The sequence below is a fragment of the Castor canadensis genome, chromosome 11, assembly GCF_047511655.1.
Source record: "Castor canadensis chromosome 11, mCasCan1.hap1v2, whole genome shotgun sequence".
NCBI lineage: Eukaryota > Metazoa > Chordata > Mammalia > Rodentia > Castoridae > Castor > Castor canadensis.
The window spans coordinates 139185058-139208094 of NC_133396.1; the positions used below are offsets into that span (position 1 = coordinate 139185058).

General features: G+C 39.9%; 1 protein-coding gene across 1 annotated transcript in view; it reads left to right on the forward strand.

The window, feature by feature from the left end:
• The window catches only part of Catspere (catsper channel auxiliary subunit epsilon), a 130699-nt gene that overhangs the window by 63082 nt on the left and 44580 nt on the right, over positions 1 to 23037 (forward strand). Inside the window, exons 10-13 of the mRNA XM_074048792.1 lie at positions 5401 to 5878; positions 16652 to 17094; positions 20227 to 20285; positions 22804 to 22879. Coding sequence (XP_073904893.1) covers positions 5401 to 5878; positions 16652 to 17094; positions 20227 to 20285; positions 22804 to 22879 — 1056 coding nt within the window. The remainder of the gene's footprint in view (positions 1 to 5400; positions 5879 to 16651; positions 17095 to 20226; positions 20286 to 22803; positions 22880 to 23037) is intronic.

A 23037-nucleotide genomic window follows, 5' to 3' on the forward strand; every position in this document is an offset into this window, starting at 1 on the left:
TCACTTACAAATACGAACTCAAAGTGGGCTAAATGTAACACCTGAAACTACCAAATTTGTAGAAGCAAATGGGAAAACTCCTTGACATTGGCCTTGGGGTGAATTTTTATATATGACACAAAAACATAGGCTACAAACACAGAAATAGACAAGTAGGACCACGTCAACCTAAAAAAGCTTCTGCTCAGCACAGGACATAACAAAATGAAAAAGGCAACCTATGGACAGGGGAAAATATTTGCAAAACGTACATATGGTAAGGGATTAATATCTAAAATGTATTAGGAATTCAGACAACAAAAGGAACAATCTCTCTTTAAAATGGACAAAGCCTTGAATAGACATTATTTTCTAAGGCGATAAACAGATGGACAAGTGACACATGAGAAGATGCAGATGGCAATCGTGAGGGAAATGCACATCAAACAGCAAGGACACATCATCTCGCACCTGTAAGTTAGCGATTATAAAGAAGGCAGGAGACAGCAAATGTGGGTGAGACGATACGGAGAGAACGGAACACTTGCACATTGTTGACAGTAATACAAATTGGTACCACCATGATGGAAACCAGTTTGGAGTTTCCCCAAAGAATTAAAAATAGAGCTACAATTTCATCCAGCAATCCCGCTTCAAGGAGTATATCTGAAAAGAAGGAGATATATCTGCACTCCAGTGTTCATTGTACCATGATAATGTCCATTGACATGTCAATGTATGTGAGTGAATATTCATTACAAACTAGAATTATATAACCAGGTAAATATTTTTCAAAAATGAGGGCCAGATAAGGACTTTTTCATGCATATAAAAGCTGAGATTATTCACCACTGACATTTCTTTCACACTGGAAGAAATTTGTGGAAGAAGTTCTTCAAACAGAAAGAAAATGACACTAAATGGAAATACTGATCTATAAAAACAAGTGAACAGCACTGGAAATGGTAGCTACAAGTTTACGTGTATAATATTTTTATTATTTAAATCCCTTTACAAGAGAAGTGACGGTTTAAACAACACTGGTAACACTGTACCATGGAGTTAATAAAATGTGAAATGAAGTGTATGACCAAAACAGTGCTAAAGTCACAGGGGAGACATAGAAGTCCACTTTTATAGAGTCCTGTGTTTCAAGTGACATAAAGTTTTGTGAGAGGCAGAAGATGTATGCTGTTGACCCTAAAGCAACAAATAATATGACAAAGGATTACAGCTACATAATCATAAAAATATTCAATTACTTTCAAAGAAGAAGAAAGAAGAAATAAAAAAGATAGTACAAGTAGAAAACAAACAGTATGATAGATTTAAACCAAACCATACCCATACAGTGTCATTAAATATAAATGATCTAAACATTTCAATTAAAGAGCAAAGATATCAGATGAGTAAAAAAAAGAAAAAGCAAGACTCAACTTGGTTGAAATAACAATAAGATGTTATGAAAAATAGTAAGAAACGCCTTAAAGATAGTCATTTACAGCTAAGTGAATATATCATGTTCATGAGTAGGAACACAGAATGTTATAAAATACTCAATTCTTCCCAAATTTGTTGATAAACTTGATTCAGTTCCTACCAAAATCCCCATGTGCCTTTGTGGGATTCAGTAACCTGATTCTAAAATATATATGAATAAAAATAAACAGCTGAAGGTTGAGAGTCAGTGTTAGAGAATTTCTTCCACCACATACCAAGATTAAAAGGCTATCATAATTAAGACATTATGAAATATTTATACAAGTTTTCTCATAATACCACATTAGACCCAGTTTTGATATGTTCAACCTTCTATTATTTAAACTCTTTGAGTAGGTATAAAGTGGTATTTTACTTAGGTATTGGTTGTATATACTAGCTTTATTTTTATTTTTATTTCCTTTTTTTTTTTTTGTGGTATTGAAGATGGAATCCACTTGCTAGGCAAGTGCTGTACCACTGAGCTATCTCCCGAGCCCCTGTATTTCACTCTCCTGAGCTTCCACATATTTAGTGCTTGTGTGGTGTGTATTTTCTTCCCTTCTGTTATCACCCTGTGTGCATGACACTTAAGGAATGTTTCTTATAGATCATATGTAGGGTTTTGCTTTTTTATCCATAGCGATGACTGGCCTTTAAGAACTTGCAGAGCATTTAGACGTGATGTCAGGATTACCATGGTTGGGTTTAAGCTTCCTATTTTAGCATTTGTTTTCAACGAATCCCATTTGTTCTGTGTTTCTGCCTCATTCTGGATGAATCAAACATTTTTTAAAAGACATTTTATTTGTTTTCTCCTTTATTTTAATGGCTATTCTCTGAGTTATAATAATCATTCTTAATTTATTGAAGTCTAATTTTTAAAGCAAATACACTATTTCATAACACTGTAAGACCTTATAGTTTTATAATTTCATTTAAACCCCCATCTCTAAATACGCTCTAAGTTCCACAAGACATTGTTATGTTTTGCTGCTTTATGCAGTCAGTTGTCAGAAAGACATGTAGATATAAATATAAACTGATAGCAAAACAGAGTCTTTTTTTTCTGAGATAACTCACTGACTTTGAACTTGAGATCCTTCTGCTACAACCTCCCTAGTGCTGGAGTTACAGGAGGACCCCACCATGCCAGAAACAAAACAAATCTTTTATACATATATGTATGGTCCAGGGTGTGCTTATGTGTTCCTTATAATTTGCCTTTAACCTGAAGTAAGTTTTCTTGTATTGCAGGCTCTCTCAGCATTTGTTTGTTGTGGTGGTGGTGGTGTGCAGGTTGTTTTGTTTTGCTTTTGTTGTTTAAGAAAGGGTCTACACTTACAGTCCTGGGCTCAAGCGGTCCTCCTGCCTCAGCCTCCCGGTTTCTGGAACTATAACTGGAGCTTGCATAGAAAGTTCATGAAAGTCTTTTTCACCCCCACCTTCTAAGGATATTTTTCACGGAACATAAAACTATAGGATGACAGGCAGCTACTATTACTGTTTTTGTTGTTTTAAATACAATTCATAAAGATGTTGGTCCATTACCTTAGGGCCTCCATCATTTTTGGGAAGAAGTTACCCTTTATTTGTATTATTGTCCTTAACATGTACCATGTGTCTTTTCCCAAATAGTTGCTTTTAGGATCTACTCGTCATCTTTGGTCAACCTGTGCTGTTGTGCAGCTCTAGAGTGCGAGTTCCTCTGTAACTATCCTGCTTGAGAGTCAGTGTTGCTTCTTAAATTTCTGAGTTCATGCCTGTCATTAATTTCAGAAGGTCCTTGTTCATTGTGTCTTCAAATGCGTGTTATACCCCACTCTATTCTTTCTTTCCTTCTAGGAGTTCAGAAGCACATGGAAAAGCTACTTTTTGTGCCATAGGGCTCATTATTTTTACCCTCTTTTTTTTCTTTGGTTTGCATACATGCTATCAGCCTGTCTTCAGTTTCACTGCTCTTTTCCTATGCTTTTTCCAGTTTGCCCTTAAGCCTGCACAATAATTTTTTTATTACTGATATCATATTTTTTTACTTCTATCTGTTTTCAGAATTTGAAATCTTGGTTGAAAAGCCCTAAGTCTTCTCTCACCTTGCCCATATTTTCCACCATATACTTCCAGATTTTTATCACATTGAGCTTGGCTGTGATCACAGTCTTAACGCTGACAGGATTCCAGGTCTCTGCACAGCTTACAGCTGAGCCACTGACTTCCTCCACCGTGGCACAGCGCTCTCTGCTTACACCCTCCTTTCTAGTGTCTGGATGCCCGGGTAGTCGGTAATGGTGAGTTCTCTCTCGTCTGTCTCTGGCTTCTTGTGGGGCATTACAGATCTCTCTCTCTCTCTCCCTCTCCCCCGCTCCCTGCCTCCTTCTCTTTCCCTGCCCCTAACTTTGGCAGGGTTCCTGCTCCACACTCTGGTAAAGGCCCATGATGTCTCAGAGGGAGCATGGGCATCACTCCTGTCACCCTGTCCCACTCCCAGTCACAGACTTGAGGACCCAGAATGCAGATGTATCCTGCCTTGCAGCCTGCTCCCTTCCTGCTTCCGAGGGCCACTGTCCTATATTTGGGAGCCGTCCCTACTGCCTCAGGAGGGCCTCTCAGGGAGCTGATGCTCTTTGACTTACTACACCCAAGCACTGAGTGGAGATACAGGAAAAGAGCTTGGGGTGAAGGAAAACTCCATGTCTGAGGCTCCTTGGAATTCTCACCTACCAAGTGTTTGACTTGTTCCTCTTCCCACCCCTCTGCTAAGAATGAGCACTCATCCTTTTGGTTCTAACCTATTTCCTCTTTAAGGATTGTTTCTGGCAGTCATTTCAAGCAGCTCTAGACTTTAAAATGAATGTTTCTTTAGTAAAGTGACTTTTTAATCCTAAACTATCTCTTCCTTTGGCTACCATTTTGATATCTGCCTACATCTTGTTTAAACTAGTGTAGGCTAAAGTGTATATTAAGTAAAATTAGGAAGGCCAAATGTGCTGGGAAAACTCCTCTGACTGTCACGGACATAAAAGTTACATTTTAAGTTAAAATTCCTAAGAATTAGAAGCAGGTACGGTGATGAGACTGGGAAGAACAGAGTTTTTCTATAAATGACATTAGGTCCACCAAATTTCAGATAGGGCAGCTTCTGAATATCCTTCACCTCTTACAGCTATGTCCCTAAAAGGGTAGGATTGAATTGTCCAAGGCTTTAAGTTCTCCTTTCTGTGTAGCTGATATCCAAGCAATCTAACATTCCAAACTTAATTTAATGTTTGAGGTACCTTTATATCTTTTTTGTGGCAGTACTGGTGTTTGAACTCAGGCACTTTATCGCTTTACCCATTCTGCCAGCCCTTTATTTTGTATGTTGGGTATTTTCAAGATAGGGTCTCACAAACTATTTGCCTGGAGCTGACTTCAAACTGCAATCCTCCTGATCTCTGCCTCCTGAGTAGCTAGGATTACAGTGGTAGCCACCTGCACCAGGCCTCCTTATATTTTGGCCTTAGTAGACATCAAGGTTAAAGGGGCACTCCTTGTCAGAGTGCTAAGTAAGGAAAAAAGAGGGCTGGTGTTTAAAGATTCCAAGGGGAATTAAAATTTGTTATTCCAACTAATAGAAACATACATGAAATGATAAGATTAATGGAACATTTGAGGATTGTATGTAATGTGACAGATTTTTATTTAAGGTACTGCCATTATTCTGAAATATTCTAAAGCAAAACTGAACCTTCGTAGTTATGACCTTTTATTTATTTATTTATTTATCTGGTGCAGTGATTGAACCCAGGGCTTCATGCATTCTGAGCACCTGTTCTGCCTGTGAGCTGCTCTTCCATCCTTACTTTTTATTTTTTAAAGTGGCAAATTAGAAGAAAGAAACTGTTAGACAACTCTTCCTAAAGCTAAATATTTTTTCTAATTGTTTTCCTTTTTTTTTCACAGAACCAAAAAAACCGAAGTACCATGGCAGCATGGACAAACAGCGAGGTTTACCTTGGATATGCTTCACTTAAATTTGCCAGAATTACAACTTCGGCAGAACTGAAAAGTTTTCTAAATCTTCCACCAAGCGATATCCTAACAATAGAAAATCTTGAGTATACAGTACACCCTTTAGAGCTGACCGTGTTACTCTACCATGTGTGTGCTGCGTGTGTTGACAAGAAGGTTTACATACTGATATATAATGAACAGTCATCACAGTGGGTGACCCAAGACTTCGAATTAGAGATCTCCTTGGACACCTTTTTAGTTTCTCGTTCTCTGTTTTCAGCAATGCCGGATTTAGTGCTGTGGGACAAACACAGAGTATACTATTGTTACCAAAATTTCACTCTGACCGGAACTATTCAAACATCTACAGGAGAGGAGAATCTGTCAGTCTTATCGAGTGGCAGCAATATTCATGATGTTTACGTAGGTGAGAAAGTCTCAGTTCTGCTAAAAGTATTCTCGATTTCATCGAAGAGGCCGTCCTGATCAAGGCACAGTGATTTTCAGTGCTCCGGTGTGTGGTGCATTTCATGGTTCATGATACACCTTTTACACCTAAAACTGAATTGATTTTTTTTAATTCAACTAATGTTAACTATGGCCTTCCATAGCAGAATGGCAAACTCAGGTTCTTTGCAGTTTCATTGGCCAATGACCAGATACTAACTAAGCAATTTATCTATTGTCTGTGTGGGAGGTGCTGTGTTGTATCCGTTTCTTAGGGCTCCCACAACAAAGTACCACCAACCGATGGCTTAAAACAATGGCCTAAAAGTCAGAAATTAAGGTGTTGATCGGCCATGTTCTTGTTGGTTGCCTTTGTTTTTTTGGTAAGCCTGAGGTTTGAACTCAGGGCTTTGCACTTGCAAAGCAGGCACTCTACTGCTTGAGTCACACCTCTAGGGTAATTTTAGAGATGGGGATCTTGCAAACTGCTTGCCTGGTCTGATCTCAAACCAAGACCCTCTCTATCTCAGTCTCTGAAGTAGCTAGGATTACAGGCGTGAGCCACCGGTACTCAGCTAGGGCTGTGTTTTCGATAAAACCTGAAGGGGACCCTTCCCTTGTCTCTTCTTAGTTTCTGGTGGCTTGCCAAGCAGCCTTGCCCTTCCTAGTCTTACAGCTGTGTCATTCCAATGTCTGTTTTGTTGTCATATGGCCTTCTCTCTGTGTGTCTCTGTCTTCACCTGGCCACCTGTTATAAGGACACTAGTCCCAGTCACATTGGATTAGGAGCCTGCCCTACTCCAGGATGATTTCATCATAACCAACTACTTCTACAGTGATCCTTTTTTTTTTTTTAAAAGGTTGTATTCTTCTAAAGTAGCCCTGAGGGTTAGCACTTCAATATCTCTTTTTGGAAAAATGTAGTTCAACCCATAAACAAGTGTAATAGACCTGTGTTCAAGTCCATGAACAAGCCATTTACAGTAGAGATTTCCGATCTCTACTGTAGGGCTTATGTGCTGATTAGATGCCTAGAAAAATGTCTGCTAGGTGGCTAGCCTCCAATTAGTAGTTATTCCCAATTTGGCTTTTCCAGCCTAGTCTAAACACTGCAGGAAATGTAAAAAAAAAATATATATATATATATATATTTATATATGTATTGTGTATATATATATATACACAAAACATTTGATCCTTAAGGAATCTAGTTAGGGGTTAAACTAATTATTGAGTTTAAAGGAAATACCACCATACTTTATTGGCCCAGTGCCACCTGTCAACTCCCAGCACTTCAGTTTTCTGCTTGCCCTTACAATAAAACTCCAGGAAAGTGTTACCTGCTTTCATTTGTTTTCTTTCCTCTCAAACCAACTCTCATCAAGGTTGTGAATAATCTCACATCACTGGCCAGTGGTCAGTTGGCAAGTCACCTTGTAGGGCCTGTCCTCAGAACTCAAACAGTTAAGCACAAACTTTTTCTTAAAACACTTTTTTAAACTTGATTTCTGAGGACATTTTTTCCGTCTTCTTCCTCCTTCACCAGTTACTCTTCCTCAGCCTCTTCTTCATACTCCTCATCGTGATTCCTGTATTCAGAAGTATTTCAGGATCTGAGCTCTGAGCTCTGATTTCCACCCCGACTCCTGCCTTGAACTCCCTACTCCTGTTTCCCACGGCTCAGTGATCTCCTCACTTGGATAAGTAACAAGCATCTCAAACTTAACATATCTGAGATGGTTAATCCTGATTGCCACCTTAATGGGATTGAGAACACCTAGCAGATTAATAAAGCTCCCCTCTAGTATGTCTATGAGCACATTTCCAGGGAATGGAATTCCCCCTGAGAATTAACTGAGGAGGGAAGACCTGCCCTAAATATGGTGGCACCACCCTGGAGGAAGAGGACCCAGAAGGAATAAAAGGGGGAAAGGAGAAAGCTAGTCAGTGCAGGAACTGGCCATAGCCCACTGGCCTCAGTCTCAAGGGTATGAAAGGGAAACGCATGTGAAAGACTCCCTTGAAAAGAAAGCCCTCCCAGACTGTGCCCTGCTTGCACAGAGCCGCTGAGGATGGCCTCCCAAGGGCTCATTTTCTCAATGCCTGGCTGCTGAGGCCTCAGAGGCCAATGTGACTGTGGTCCACAGGGCCTGGTTAACACGTGAGCTTGTGACAGATCTTGGCATCATTTCCATGATGCTGGCTTTCCAGGCATGCAAAATGCAAGTTTATGGAGTCATGGAGGCGTCTACCCAGATTTCAAAGAAAACCCTGAGAGGCCAGGTGATGGGTGACCGGGTCAGAGTCCCTACAGGCATCCCCTGAGAGGGTGGGTGATGCAGGACACTATGAGGGTGGTGCCTAAGCTACAATAGAGGTTTCAGGATGCTGGAGATGTCAGAAAGGTGAAATATCTGCCACGGGAAACCACAGGGCATGAGAGGAGCCAGCCCAAGAGAGAGGCCATGTGGTTGGCAAACACCAAGACCATGGCTGCCCAAGACCTCTGGGGCCCAAATCCCACTACCATGGTGTGTGCCAGGTGCAGGCACAGAACTACAAGAGTTAAAGTTTGCTCTTCTGGGTTTAAGTCCTGCTTTGGTCCTTTTATACTCCCCCTTCCTCTCTTCTGGAATTGAAATGTTTGTCCTGTGAAAGTACATAATTTGGTTTTTGATTTTACAGGGGCTCACAGCTAAGATTTTGCTTGGGTCTCTGAGGAGACTTTGAACTTGGACTTTTCAATAATGTTGGAACTGTTAAGACTGTGGAGACTCTTACAGATAGACTGAAGGCATTTTGTATTGTAATGTGGACATGAGCCTGCTAGGTGCCAGGGTGGAAGGTTATGGTTTAGGGAGCTGTGTTTGGATGTCAAGTTGACAAGGGGTGGGCTTGTGACAGTTAATCTTGACTGTCAATTTAATTGGATGGAGAGATGCCTGGAAAACTAGTAAACCACACCTTTGGGTGTGGCTGTGATGGTGGTTCCAGAGAGGATTAAGTAAGGGGGTAACCTTCCCTGAATGTGGATAGCACAATCCCATAGACTGGGGCCTAGGTAGAACAAAGGAGGGTAAAGGAGAAAGCCTGACAGTGTAGACATTCTCTCTCTACTTCTTGGCCAACATGAGGTGAACAGCCTCCTCTTCCATGTGCTCCCACCATCTTGATATACACAAAGTCATTGAGCCAGTGGACCATAGACTGACACCTCTGAATCCACGAGCCAAAATAAATCCTTCCTCCTTTGAAATTGTTTCTCTCAGCAACAGGAAAGTGACTTTCACAATATCCAAAATTGAATCATTGACTCCTTACCGCTGTCTTCTCTTTTGCTTAAAACCCTAACTTGGCTTTCCATCTCATTCAAAATCCAAAACCGTTACCACAGCCAGGAAAACTTAAGCGATGTGGCCCTTGAACTTGGATGTCATCTTGTATCACTTTATCCCTCATTTGCTGCACCCTAGCCTCATCCTGGCCTCTTGACTGCTCTGTTTCCTATACAGAGAAAACTGTTCACCTTGATAACTACTTGGTTGAAGGTCAAAAGTCATCAGAGAAACTCTCCTTAACCTTGACTATCGCACTCTGCCTCACCCTTGGACTTTGTTTTGTCTGCAGTTCTTATCACACAAAATGAGATGTGTACCTACTTAATAACTGATCTTCCACCAGAGAACCACATGTGCGTGACTTTGCTATGTTTGCTGCCTTACCCTCGATATCTAGAACAGCAGATAATAAGTACTCTTTGGAGTAAGTGGACAAAACAAGTCATTCATGAGCACCAACAAGGCACTCTGCTAGGGCTTAAAGACGTCACAGTCAGCTGGACGCCATTCCCACCCTCTTCAAGTTTATAAAGTTGCAGAGGATAAGCAAACATGCAGATAAAGCATATCTTTATTTCTGTGAGAGAGCCAATGTACAGTGGTGTAGAAACATATAAATTGAATCCCTTACCCAAATTTGGGGGGCTGGGAGGTAGGGGATTAGGTTCCTTGAAGAAGTGGTATCTAAATTAAAATCTGGGGAATAACTAGAAGTTCTCTAGGTAAGAAAGACATTGATGGGAATAGGGTGCTGAGGGCCAGAGGCACAGACAATAGAATCTGACAGTAGAGACTGAGATGACAAACTTTGTGTTGTTGTTGTTGTTGTACTGGGGATACGGGGGTACATTGTGACATTTACCAAAGTTCTTGCAATGTATCGTAGTTGAATTCACCCCCTTCATCATTCTCCTCCATCCCCCTCCCCCAGGCCTGGAACAGTTTCAACAGGTCTCACTTCTCCATTTTCATCCATGAGTACATAATATTCCCGCCACATTCACCTCCTACACCCTTTCCTTATATCCTCCCCCTCCCACTGGTGCCAACCACCAGACAGGACCTGTTCTCCATTTTTGAAAAAAGACATTTTTGTTTGTATAAGATCGCTCCACAGGAAGTTTCCTTGTGACATTTTCATATGTATATGTATTATAACCCAACTTGGTTCATCCCCTCGATTTTTCTCCTTTCTACCTTTGTCCCCTAATATGGTGATTTCAGTAGGTTTAAAAATTCTTTATTCATTTTTGTATGGAATAAAACCAAATTCGCCTTCTTAACGTCCTTCTTTTCCCTTTTTTCTCTCATATGTGACCTCGCCTTAGTGTGACTTGTCTCTCATAACATTGCTGTATTTGTATTAGGTCTAAATTCCACATTTGAGAGAGAACATGAGATTTTTGGCCTTCTGAGCCTGACCAATTTCACTTAAGATGATGTTCTCCGGTTCCATTCATTTACCTGCAAACGACAAAATTTCACTCTTCTTTGTGGCTGAGTAAAATTCCATTGTGTATAGATACCACATTTTCTTAATCCATTCGTCAGTGCTGGGGCATCTTGGCTGTTTCCATGGCTTGGATATTGTGAATAGTGCCGCAATAAACTTGGTTGTGCAGGTGACGTCATTGTAACCATTTCTTCACTGGGTCATTGATTTTTGGGAGTTTAGTTTTTTTGAGCTCCTTGTATATTCTGGTTACTGAGAGGACAAACTTTGGCAACATAGAGTTCTCCCAGGAGAAAGGGAAGAGTTTTTCTGCAAAGATAAGAGTCCTTGAATTTTTACTTTCTTCTGTGGCCCCTCGGGAAGTTGGAAGGGTTTTAAGCAGAGAAAAACAGGATCGTGTTAGTGTTTTTTAAAAGGACCATGGGCCACAGAGACATGGAGATAAATTCAGATGGATAGATTAAGGAGAGCTTTTGAATGCCAAGTTTGAATGCTGCCATTCAGAAATGCTGAAATAAGAAGAGTAGACCATTCAAAAAGTATGTGTGTTAGGTTAAGTTAAAGGCCCTTTCTCTTACCGTTCTCATTTCTCATTGCCAACACACTCCTGTCAAAACTTTTACAAAAAAAAATACAAATATAATGAGCATGTTCTCAAAACAATTCAGTACATAGAAAACTAATGCCATTTTAACCATTGCATCATGCTTCATTGTCTATGTTCACTATTGCTTAACAGAGATATGGCTATTTAGATAGATAGACATATAAGGATTTGGTTCTCTTGTAATTACAAATAATGCTGCAGAAAATATGCATATACACACACGCAAGTCTTTCTGTACAAATGGCGAGATACAGAATTCCTGAGGCAGAGGTTATGATTATTTAAAAGTTGGTAAATCCTCCTCCAAAGGATTGCCATGAACTAAACTCCTCCAATAGTATTTTAAAGTGTCCATTTTAAAATAAAACTTACTAATTATACAAAACAAAAAGTATGATTCTAATTTCATTGTACATGCCTTGTAATTAGTTTTGGATTATCTAGTCACACTATGTAGACACAGAGTGATAGGATTTTTATTAGCAACATACAGTAGCCATATATTTCTGAATGTGCTACAAAAATTTTCTCTAGTGTATAATTTCCTCTGCTTTTTGGAAGCAGTTTGGTATTTTTTAATTTGTATTTTCATATAGTCAAATCTTTAAATATTTTTAGTTGGAACTTCTGAAATAATTCCATAATTTGAAATATCTTTTTATTTAAAAATCACGTATTTTCTTTATATAATTTTCTGAGTTCAAAAAGAACAATATTACATTATTTTCAATATTTTTATAATTCTTATTTTTTATGTTTGGATACTTAATTCACCTGGAATTGTTTAGTATGAGTTATAAAGCTAATTTTATTTTATTTTTCCCAGAGAAAGCCAGTGCTGCTTCAAATCATTTTTTTATTAAGAAAACCTTTCCCACTGATCTGAATCTCTACCTTTATTCTTTTCTGTATTTTCCTGGCTTCATTTATCTTCCTCTTCTTTTTTTATAGGCTAAAATTTAAATTTTTAATGCAATAATGGCCACATACAGCTCACTTAGTTTAGGCTGCTGTGGTCATAGATCCCAGCAAAGAAAGTCACAGGTTATCTAATGAATGATTTCACTTTCTGCTGTCACCTTTTTAAATTTATTATTGTTGTTGTGTTGGGGATGCATTGTGACTTTTACAAAAGTCCTTACAATATATCATAGTTGAATTCACCTCCTCCATCATTCTCCTTTATCTCCCCTCCCCCACCTTCCTCTTCTGTGTGTAGAAATCCTTTAAGTATCTTCTGCAGTGCTGGTTTAGTGGTTATGAATTCCTTTAGTTTTAATTTAATCATTCAATTATGAAGGATAGCATTGCTGGATATAGTAATGTAGGTTGACACCTTTTTTTTTTCAGGGCTTGGAATATATCATTCATGCCCTACTTGACTTTTAGAATTTCTGTTGAGAAATGTGCTGTTGTTCTGATGGGTTTGCCTTTATATATGACTTGTCACTTCTCTCTTAAAGTTTTCAAGATTATTTCTTTGTTCTGTGTATTTAGCATTTTAACTGTATTATGCCTGAGGATGTTTCTTTTCTGATCTTGTCTGCTTGTATTTTGAAAGCCTCCTGTACCTGGATGACCCTCTTTTATCAAGATCAGGGAAGTTTTCTGCTCTTGTTTTATTGAACACATTATCTAAGCCTTTAGTTTGTGTCTCTTCTCCTTTTTCCATTCTCATGATTCATAGATTTGGTCTTTAAATGGTGTCCCAGAGGTCTGACTTGTTTTGTTCATTTTTTTTCAGTGTTTGTCTTTATCTGAATGTTCTAATTCCTCTACTTTATCTTCAGTCCCAATATTATATTTTCAACTTGTTCCATTATAGCAAAGGTCTCAACTGAGGTTTTAAATTTGAGTTTGTTTCCAGGATTTCAATTTAATTTTTCTCAGGATTTCTACATCTTTTTGGCAGCACTGATGTTTGAGCTCTTCGTGCTTGCTAGCCAGGCACACTACTGCTTGAGCCACACCTCCTCTACATTTTTATTGCATTCCTCCTTCACTGAGCTGTTTATTTGTATCATCTTTGAATTCAGGTGTTATATATGTCCTCTTTAACTTCATAGATCATTGTCCTTTTGAGTTCATTGTTTGAGATGTCATCAGTTTCACTATCATTCAAGTCCTTTATTGTGGAATTGTTGGCATTTGGAGGAGAAATGTTGCTGTGTGTTTCTATGCTGGAATTTACATATCTGAGGCCAAGTTTTTGCTGGAGGTTTTTATCTCCTGTGTCCTTTCAGTTGGACTTTTCACAGTGCTTAGGCAAGACTGGGTGGTTCCTGGGTTGTAATGTATTTTCCAATTGCTAGATTGGGCAGGCTAGGGGGAGGAGAGTTATTGGTTCACTAGTAGAACATTCGACTAGTGCTGAAGTCACTGTGTCTGCCCCCCACTCAACTCGGGGAGAGGAAACTTAACTTCAGAAGCAATCACTGTTGATAGACACTCTTCATGAGAATACAGCAACCTGTAATAAACACCCACGCACAGGAAATCAATGTGAGTCAATGCCCTGTATAGCTATCCTTATCTCAACCAGCAAAAACCCTTGTTCCTTCCTATTATTGCTTATACTCTCTCTACAACAAAATTAGAGATAAGGGCAAAATAGTCTCTGCTGGGTATTGGGGGGGGAGAGGGAGGGGGTGGAGTGGGTGGTAAGGGAGGGGGTGGGGGCAGTGGGGAGAAATGAACCAATCCTTGTATGCACATATGAATAATAAAAGAAAAATGAAAAAAAAAAAAAGAACAATCTTCATCAATGCTTCATCATCTGTGGAGGAATGAAGGAGCAAAGATAATACTGTGTGGACTGGGAGACCTCAGTTAATAAGGATGGTAGTGGGAAGAAGATGGGTGGGATGCTGCTAGTGAACAGAACAAGATGTATGCTGTTGTAAGGGGAAGCAGCTAAGGCTAGAAGAGGGAGTACAGATGAAGTGGAATGAGATAGGTAGAAAGGTCTAGATAAAGGTGTGTCGAGAAAGGAAAAAAAGAGGGCTGGGAGGTAGCTTGGTTTTACAATACTTGCCTAGCATGTGCGAGGCCATGGGTTCAATCCCAGCACCCAAAAAAAAAAAAAAAAGAGAGAGAGAGAGAGAGGAAAAAAGAGAAAAGAAAAATGAAACCAAACTGGCAATCTTAACTGCCTGCTAAAAGTAAAAGCAACAAAGAAGGATTGTGAATGGAATAGAGAGATGGTTCTTTCTTCACCCCTGCCCTGCCTTCTCTCTGCAGCCTCTGCTAACCTCCATCCTGCTAGAGGTCTATACTGCAGTTTCTAAAGAAATCTCTTGCGAAAGCAGCTTTTGTAATTTGTTGGCAACGGTTTTCTGTCTTAACTTTTACACTTCTTATGTGCCTGTAATTCTCTTTCTCATCTACAATGTTGCTTGTGCCCTGCTCCCTTGTTTGTTTGACTTGTGAAAGATTATTTTAGGGTTTTTTGGTTTTGCTTTCTTTTCCTTTTGAAAAGAACTCGATTTTATTTATCCAAACTTCTTTCTTTTTTTATTAAATTCCCTAATCGCAACTTTTGTCATTGTTGATTCTTCACCTCTGTTTTCTCTTTATAGTTTTGGTGGTCTGTGGTCTGCTTCTTAAGTGAAATGATGAGGTAATTTGTCTTCATCTAAACCTATAAACAAGCATAAGGCCATGGATTATTCTCTATAAAAACTACATCCCTCCAGCCAGTATATGTAGTATTTTTGTTGTCATTATCGTCTAAATCATTCTTAATTTTTATCTTTGATTGTTTAAAAATGTTCTTTTTAGGGAAAAGGGAAGTACTGGGGTTTGAACTCAGGGTCTTGATCTTGCTATACAGGTGCTCTACCACGTGAGCTATACCCCCATCCCTTTAATAATGTGGGGTTTTTTGTTTGTTTTTGGTTTTTTTGGTGAGACTTGGATTTGAACTCAGAGCTTTGCACTTGCAAAGCAGGCACTCTACCACTTGACCACACCTCCAGTCCATTTTGCTCTGGTTATTTTGGAGGTGGGGGTCTCACAAACTATTTGCCAAGGCTGACAAAGCTCAATCCTCCTGATCTCAGCCTCCCAGGTAGCTAGGATTATAAGCGTGAGCACCAGCACCTGGCAATAGTGTTCTTAACAGCAGTATGATCAGCAAAAGAGAAGGTGTCACAAGAGTTTAGAAGAGGAGCATCTAATCCAGACTTAGACTGATGGGATCAGAAAACTAGGTGTGGAGGAAATGGGTTCAGAACTGAAACCAGGTGAGAGTATAGATATTAGAAAACAGGTCACTGGCTGACGGGGACTGAGGTGGCATTCCTCCCTGTGAAGGGGCACAGGGAGTCTGTGGAAATTCAGTATAACTAGCTCAAGGACTGTGAGGCAAAGAGGCAAACATTGCAGAAGAAACCAGGAGCAGGGACTGGGGGTGTTGAAAACCACCTTCCTCCTTTCAGCCAGTCACCTCTGAGTGTTACCTTTTAAAAATTAAAGAAGGTGTACCCCTAGAGTGTGTGCAAAAAATGTCCTATCTTGAAAGAAAGCTAGGAAATCAACAATCCAACTGTTCATTTGACAGAGGTAACAACAGAACCAAAGAGACGAGACTCACCCTCTGTGACCCACTGTCCTAGGCAGAACTCTGTTGAGGGAAGAGGCCTGTTCTGAGTGAGCCTGCGGAGAGGGCTGTGCCTCCCACTCTTACCACCCCTGTTTCTTCATCCCAATGATAGCAGCCTCCCGGCATAATACAGCACGCTGGGTGCCTTATTTGAAGACCATAGCCCTGTCAGCATTGGATGCTGGTGAGGCCTCTATTCCTGGTTTGTAGACAGACACCTCCTCACCATGCCCTCTCATGAACTTTCTTCTCTGTGGGCCCAGAGGAATTCTAGGGCTCTATTCCTCTTCTTGCCAGGACACCAGTCCCATCGGATTAGCACCCTACACTTTGACGTCATTTAATCTTAATTACCACCTTACAGACCCTATCTTCAAATACAGTCACAGTGTGCACTAGGGCTTCAACAAAGGAAGCTGAGGACAACAAATCCATGCCTAACAGGCTTCTTCCTAATAGTGCTGTTATCACATGCTTGTGCTCGTTACTTAAAGCACGGATCCTAGACATCTTTCCTGGGTAAGTAACGTGATAGAGTGAATATAAGGAGAATGCACTCGGGAAGTCGGAGGGAAGCTCTCCAGTGCGGTGTAGAGTTAAGAGTTCATGCTTGCACACACTCTAATTTCTCAAAAACATCATTGCAAAATAAGTTCTTTTGATTAAAAGTATACTTCATTAAAAAGCATGTGTTACGGTAACCATGTGTTACGGTTATTTAAAATAATACAAATTTTCTCTCTTTTTTCCAGATTATTATGGGAATATTATAGTAAAAATGGAAAACAATGTAATGTTTTATTTCAAGATTAATATCAGAGATGCAGTAAAACTACATTTCTGGATGAGTGAAACAACGAAATCCTTATTTTTCTTTAGCGACTCTTATCACGCATATCTGGTGTATGTTTTTGACAACGGCACGGTACAACCTCAAGACTACCCCTTAAATCTGGAAGTACAAAGTGTAACTTACAAATCACAAGACAAATGTCCCTACATGGCCTTCCATAATAACGTTTTCCGTGTAATTTACTTTTTGGACAAAGGAGAAAACCTGTCAATTTGGTCTCAAATAGTCTATCCAGAAAACACTGGCTTACACACCATTGTGGAAACGTATGGCCCCAAAGTCTTAGCAATAGCACAAGACTCTCACTATGAAATTGCCTTGGGCTACTGCACCAAAACTCTGGTAAGTTAATATTTTTACTTTCTTCATTTGGTGGTAAATAATACGAAAGTATAATAGTCACATTTTTATACACAGATTTCCCTTCTGAGCCCAGCTGAAGACATGTTGAGGGATGTGTGAGGTTTTTAGTAAGTTGTAATGTGATAAACCATTCACCCCCGAACCCCACTTTTCACTTTCAACATCCAACGCCTCTTTGCCACGCAAAACACGTTCATTCAAAATCTCCCTTGGTTGTCAGTTGTATTGTTCACTTCTGTCTTGGTCTGTTTTTAACTGAATACCTGAGACTGGTTCCTGATTTCTACAGAATAGAAGCTGTCGTAGTCACAGTGCTGGAGGCTGGGAAGGCCACAGCACGGCGCTGGCACCTGCTGAGGCTCCTTCTTGCTCAGGTCTCTCTTCGTCTTCTCGAAAAGCCACTAATGCCATCGTGGGGACCCCACCCGCGTGACCTCGTCTACCTCCCGTTACCTGATAAACACATGGAAATGTATTACTGACTTTTTTCCTGAGGTCCTTGACGAGGTTGTAAATTGCATTCATATTACCATTCTGGAGTTTTATTTAGTAAAGTTTCAAGACTGCTACCTTTAATACCTCTAAATACACTATCCACATTTTACACCAATATTCTACCGCACTTCCTTTATTACATATCCATCAGTCAGTCTTTTTCTGACCTCAGACTCTTGATCCTCCTGCCTTAGCCTCCCATGGGTGGGATTACAGGCATATGCCATCAGAACTGGCCTGATTTAATGTTTTCTATGACTGCATTATAGGTTCTTTGTTAGCACTTCAGCTGTTGCTGCTCATTTTATCTATCGGATGTTTGGGGATTTGAGGTGCACATCTTTACTTACTCCTGTCCTCCCTCAAGTATTCTATCACTCACTCCATGCGTGGTTCACTTACCTTATAATAGAGTGCTGCTGTTTCCCCCTTACGGCCCTTGTGCTGTCGCGCAGTACATTTTACGTCTGTACAGTTTATAAACATTACATTATTTTTGCTTTACATAGTACATGATCTTTCTAAAGAGATTTAACTAACAAAAATGATATTTTCATTTTTACATGTTTTACCATTTCCAGTACTCTTCATTCCTTTATTTAAATCTAGGTTTCCAGCTAGCATCATTTTGCTTCTGTCACTTTTGGCTTTGTGTATTTCAGAATGTGTTATTTAATTCACATTCTAATGAATCATCAAATGTCCAGATTCTCTAGTACCAATTTGCCTTCAAGTCTGTCTTCTTTCGTGTTTAGTATAACTACACTTTTACTTAGTACTTCCATAACCTCTTTCTTTCTCTCTTTCTCTCTCTCCTTCCTTCCTTCCTTCCCTCTCTCTCTCTCTCTCTCTCTCTCTCTCTCTGTCCTCTTTTTTTTTTCACAAAACCTTGTAGCCCAGCCCAAGTTGGCCTTGAACTTGTGATCTTCCAGCCCCAGTCTCCCAAGTTGCTGGGATTACAGGCATGTAACACCACACCCCCGATACTTCCTTGTTTCCATCTGAACCTTTCCACTGCGTTTCCTGTAGACCCCATTTATTTGTGTCTTTATAGTTTTTGCCATTTTTGTCTGATATGAAAAATGTTGGCTTTTACTCAGAGCATTTAATCCTTTTACATGAGTTGCAATTCATGTATTTTGTGCTTTTTATTTTTTAATCTTTATCAGTTTTGTCCTTTCGTTTTCCTTTTCCACTAGGTCAGGGTCTACATACACTATATTTCTAGCCAGAAATTTTTTCTTAGAAATTAAGGCATGAATATTTAATTCATGCAAGCCTAAATTTAATTAAATATTTTACTCTTTCCCCAACTCACATTCTTTTTAGTAATCAATTTTAGCTCTTGTCTTATGTCTGCACTAACAGATACTGTTACTACAGTTTTCTGTAGCGTTGTGTTCACAACTTATCTGTATCTTTTTAGGTGCATTCTTTCATGCATCTTTTTGTGAGAGGCTTCTGGTGGTTAAACACTCAATGTTTGTTTGCCTGAAAGTATCTTTATTTCAATTTTGTTGAAAAGCATTTTTTTGCATATAGAACTCTGGGTTGATGACCATTTTCGTAAAGCAATTAGGAGTATGTTTCTGTTGGTTCTTGGCTTCCGTTGTTGTTACTGAGACATCACTTGTAATTTTTTTTTTTCAGTACTGGCGATTGAACCCAGGTCCTTGCACAAGTGCTCTACCATTTGACTTACACCCCCATCCCTTTGCTTTGATTTTTGATTGTGAGATAGGGTCTCACTACCTTTTGCCTGGGCTGGCCTCTAACTCACAATCTCTCTTGCCTCCACCTCCTGAGTGGCTAGACCTACAGGTGCAGATCGCCACATCTGAGCTCTTCTTCCTCAGAGTGCTTTTGAAATTTTGTTCTTTGCTTCCTTCAGTTTTTCCATGATGTGTGTCGATGTGGATTTCTTTGCTTTTATCCTTACTGTACTTTTTAGACGTAGGGCTTATGATTTCCTGCGTCTACTCTCATATCTGTTCTGTAAAAGGCTTTTACCCTGAGCCAACAGTAACATCTGGAATGCTGGAGGCTGACGTGAAACGTGCCCCAAAAGAAGAAAATTAGCAAGAACATACGCAAAAGGCAGGTGAACTAGAAGACAATGGGGGAGAAGTTCGAACAAGTCTGCATAGTCCCCAGACTAATAGGCAATAGGATAATTGAATCAGAGAGCAAGTTTGAAATGGCTGAGTCAAGGCTGTTAGAAAACAAGAACATTCAAGTATTCTAAGCTCAGGAAATAAAAAATAAAAATAAGATTGCAGTGACAAAAGTCAAATGAGGAGGGAGTTACAATAAATATAAGTAAAAATACTAAGATTATACAATTAAAGGAAAAGTTTTTAAAAAATGTAACAGTAAACTAATGTATTCATGATTAGGACTTGGGAAATAGAAATTTGAAAGAGGCTAAGTGTATCATTTTATTACTTAAGGATTTAGATATGTCTCAAGACCATGTATTATGTCCTAAGAAAACTTGGTTTACAGTGACAATTTATTACATATGTTAATGAAAGCATTTTATGTTCCTGGATGTAAAAAAACCACATGATAGCTAACATTTGGTCCTCACCCCCAGCTTTCATCTTCTCTTTTCAGTCAGTAACATTTACTCAGATTGCACAGTATGAGTTAAAACCTGATTACTTCAAACAGCAGTAAGTACGGCTTTCTAAAGAACTTTTAGATATGCTACTCAGGTTATTGAGTTGTAGATATTTTATAAAAATGGGTTCATATGCTTTTATTTTTTTAATATCAAATTTCTTTAAATGTCTAGGTGTATGTAAAATTAGTATTTAGCTTATTAAAATCTAAAATACTCTTTGTTGCTCAATGGAAAATGACCTCTCTCTACGTCCATATTATTTAACTTTCCATCTGTAACAAAATACCTGAGGGAGCTAACTCGTAAAGAGAAGAGGGTTGTTTCAGCTCATTGCTTTTGAGGTTTGAATCCATGACTGGGTGGCCCTATTGCTTCTGGGACTTTGGCAGAGCAGCAGAACATAATGACAGGAGCACATGGTGCATACCTCTCGCCTTGTGAACTGGACAGCAAGGAGGAAGAGACCAGGGTCACACACAACCCCCTCCCCCCCCCCATGAGGGCACACCTCTAACGACCCAGGGACCTCCCACAAGGTCCCACCCCTAAGGCCCACCTCTTCCCAATAGTGCTATCCTGGGGACAAAGCCTTTAACACACGGACTTCTGGGACATTCTTATCCAAACCACAGGAGGGTTACTTCTTAATTCAATAATTTTCAGGCATGATTTATCATTAATTCCCATCTGGAAGTCTGTACATATTATCCCAAAGCAAAAACAAGAACTCTGATATCACAGAGTCTTTGACTATGAGTAAAATCATACAAAGCACCTTTGGCTCTTGGATAATGTAGCACCTAAGCACTTTAAAAAAAAAAAAAGCCAGACAATCTGGGATTCTATGTTTAATAGTCAGCTTTTCATCAGAGCAAGAAAAATAGCCTGACACGGGCTCTATATGAAGAAGAGATGTATGTAGCTCTATTTTGGAAGCTGCAAGTCCAAACAGCAGAGTGCAGGCATGTGAGGGCCACCTTGGGTGGCATCACCTCATAGTGGATGGCAGTGGTGGGCATGCACACAGGAGCAAACAGATAGCATTTGAGCAGGATACAGAGAGAGCTGGGCGGCATCAGGCTCGCCCCTCTTATGACAACCCTCTCCCGAGAGCTACCACATGTCCCCAGTGACCTAAGGGCCTCCCACTAGGCCCCACCTCTTAAAGGTTCCAAAGGACCTCCCAGTATGGCTACCCTGTGGACCAAGTTTCCAGTCACATGAAGCCTTGAGGGTGACAAGAGGCAAAATTAAATTATATCCAATCCCTGAGGAAATTAGACTGAAAATCACAAATTATTAATAATTATAAATATTTATAATTATTTTGTAATTCCAAACAAGTTTTTAATGAAATTTTGGTAAAATAATTTAAATTATTTCTAAATATAAAAAAAAAAAACCACATTCAAATCATAGCACTGCATGGAGGCATTTGTGACTCTCATTGTGACCTGACAGGTTTCTTTTTTCCTATCAATATTTCCTGGAGAAATAGCATTTTTTACACCTAGGAAAAAGTCTGTTTTTTCTTCAACTGTTTCTGCTCCAAGCGAGTGTAAGTACCCACTCCATGCCCAGCTCTCTTCTAGGTACTCAAAGTAAATGTGGTAACAAGAAGTACTGATGTCGTGGAACCCATTTCCAGTGGGAGGAGACAAACACCAACTAATTCAATAAACCAGATAATCCTAAATTCTGAGAAGTACTGAAAAGAAACCAGAGTTGTCCAATAGTGAGCAGGAAGGGGAAGGAGAAAGAAGCCCCTTTAGACACAGTGGTCAGGAGAGGCTCGGCTCATCCCTCCCGCCTTGCCACTGACTTTTGTCTTTATGTTTGGTTTTGTGGATATTTGCTGAGAATTATGTGGCTGAAGAATGCACACCAAATTGTCCAGGTAGTTTTGTTTCATTATTCTTTTTTTTTGGCGGCACCGAGGTTTGAACTCAGGGTCTTACGCTTGCTAGGAAGGTGCTCTTAGAACTTGAGCCACTCCACCAACCCGAGGATGTTTTGTTTTATTTCCCCCCAGTTTTTTTAACCCCAAAATGTAAAACCTTAGCAGGGGCTGGAGCACGAATCAGGCTTTCAATTTTTCTTCGTCTTCTGTTGTTTTTGAGCCCTCACATTTTGCCTGAACACAAAGTGATTCACATGCACTTGGTAGTTGAGAAAGACATCGCAGCTGACCTCCCTTTGGATCCTACTCAGGTCACGGTGTGCAGCTGAGTGTGGGGAGGAGGAGCCCCTGCGGGCTAGGGAAGGAATCCCGCGATGCAGGCGCAGAACCCCAACCCCCTGGGACAGAGGATGTTTGTGAAGTGTTTCTGTTTCCCACTGAACTGACCATCTGGTGACCAAAGCACATTTCCCAGGTGACCACAGAGCACAGCTGACTTCACAGAAGCAGCCAGCAGCTCCCTCCAGCCCCGCTTCCAGGCCTCTGGAATTCCTTAGGGGACTCAAGCACACCATGTTTGTGGGATTTTGCATTTGCTTTGCAGAAAGACAGTGTCATGTCTCCCCGTCATGATGTATTAATGACCTGTGTGGCCTGTTTTTCCTAGACAAAAGGACTCAGGCCTCCTAGTGGTTCAACTTCGACCCAGTGAGTATTCAAAAACATGTCCAATAGCCCAAAAGGTAAGTGCCCACGGCGAAGATCAAAAACTCTACTTCAAAAATGTGTAGTTGGTAAACTCAGTATGCATCCAGTCTCCGTACAGTGCTTTCCTCTTCTTAGCATCATCACAGAACATCTCACTGTAAAGCCTGGGTTACTTTATTTTGAAAGAAGATAC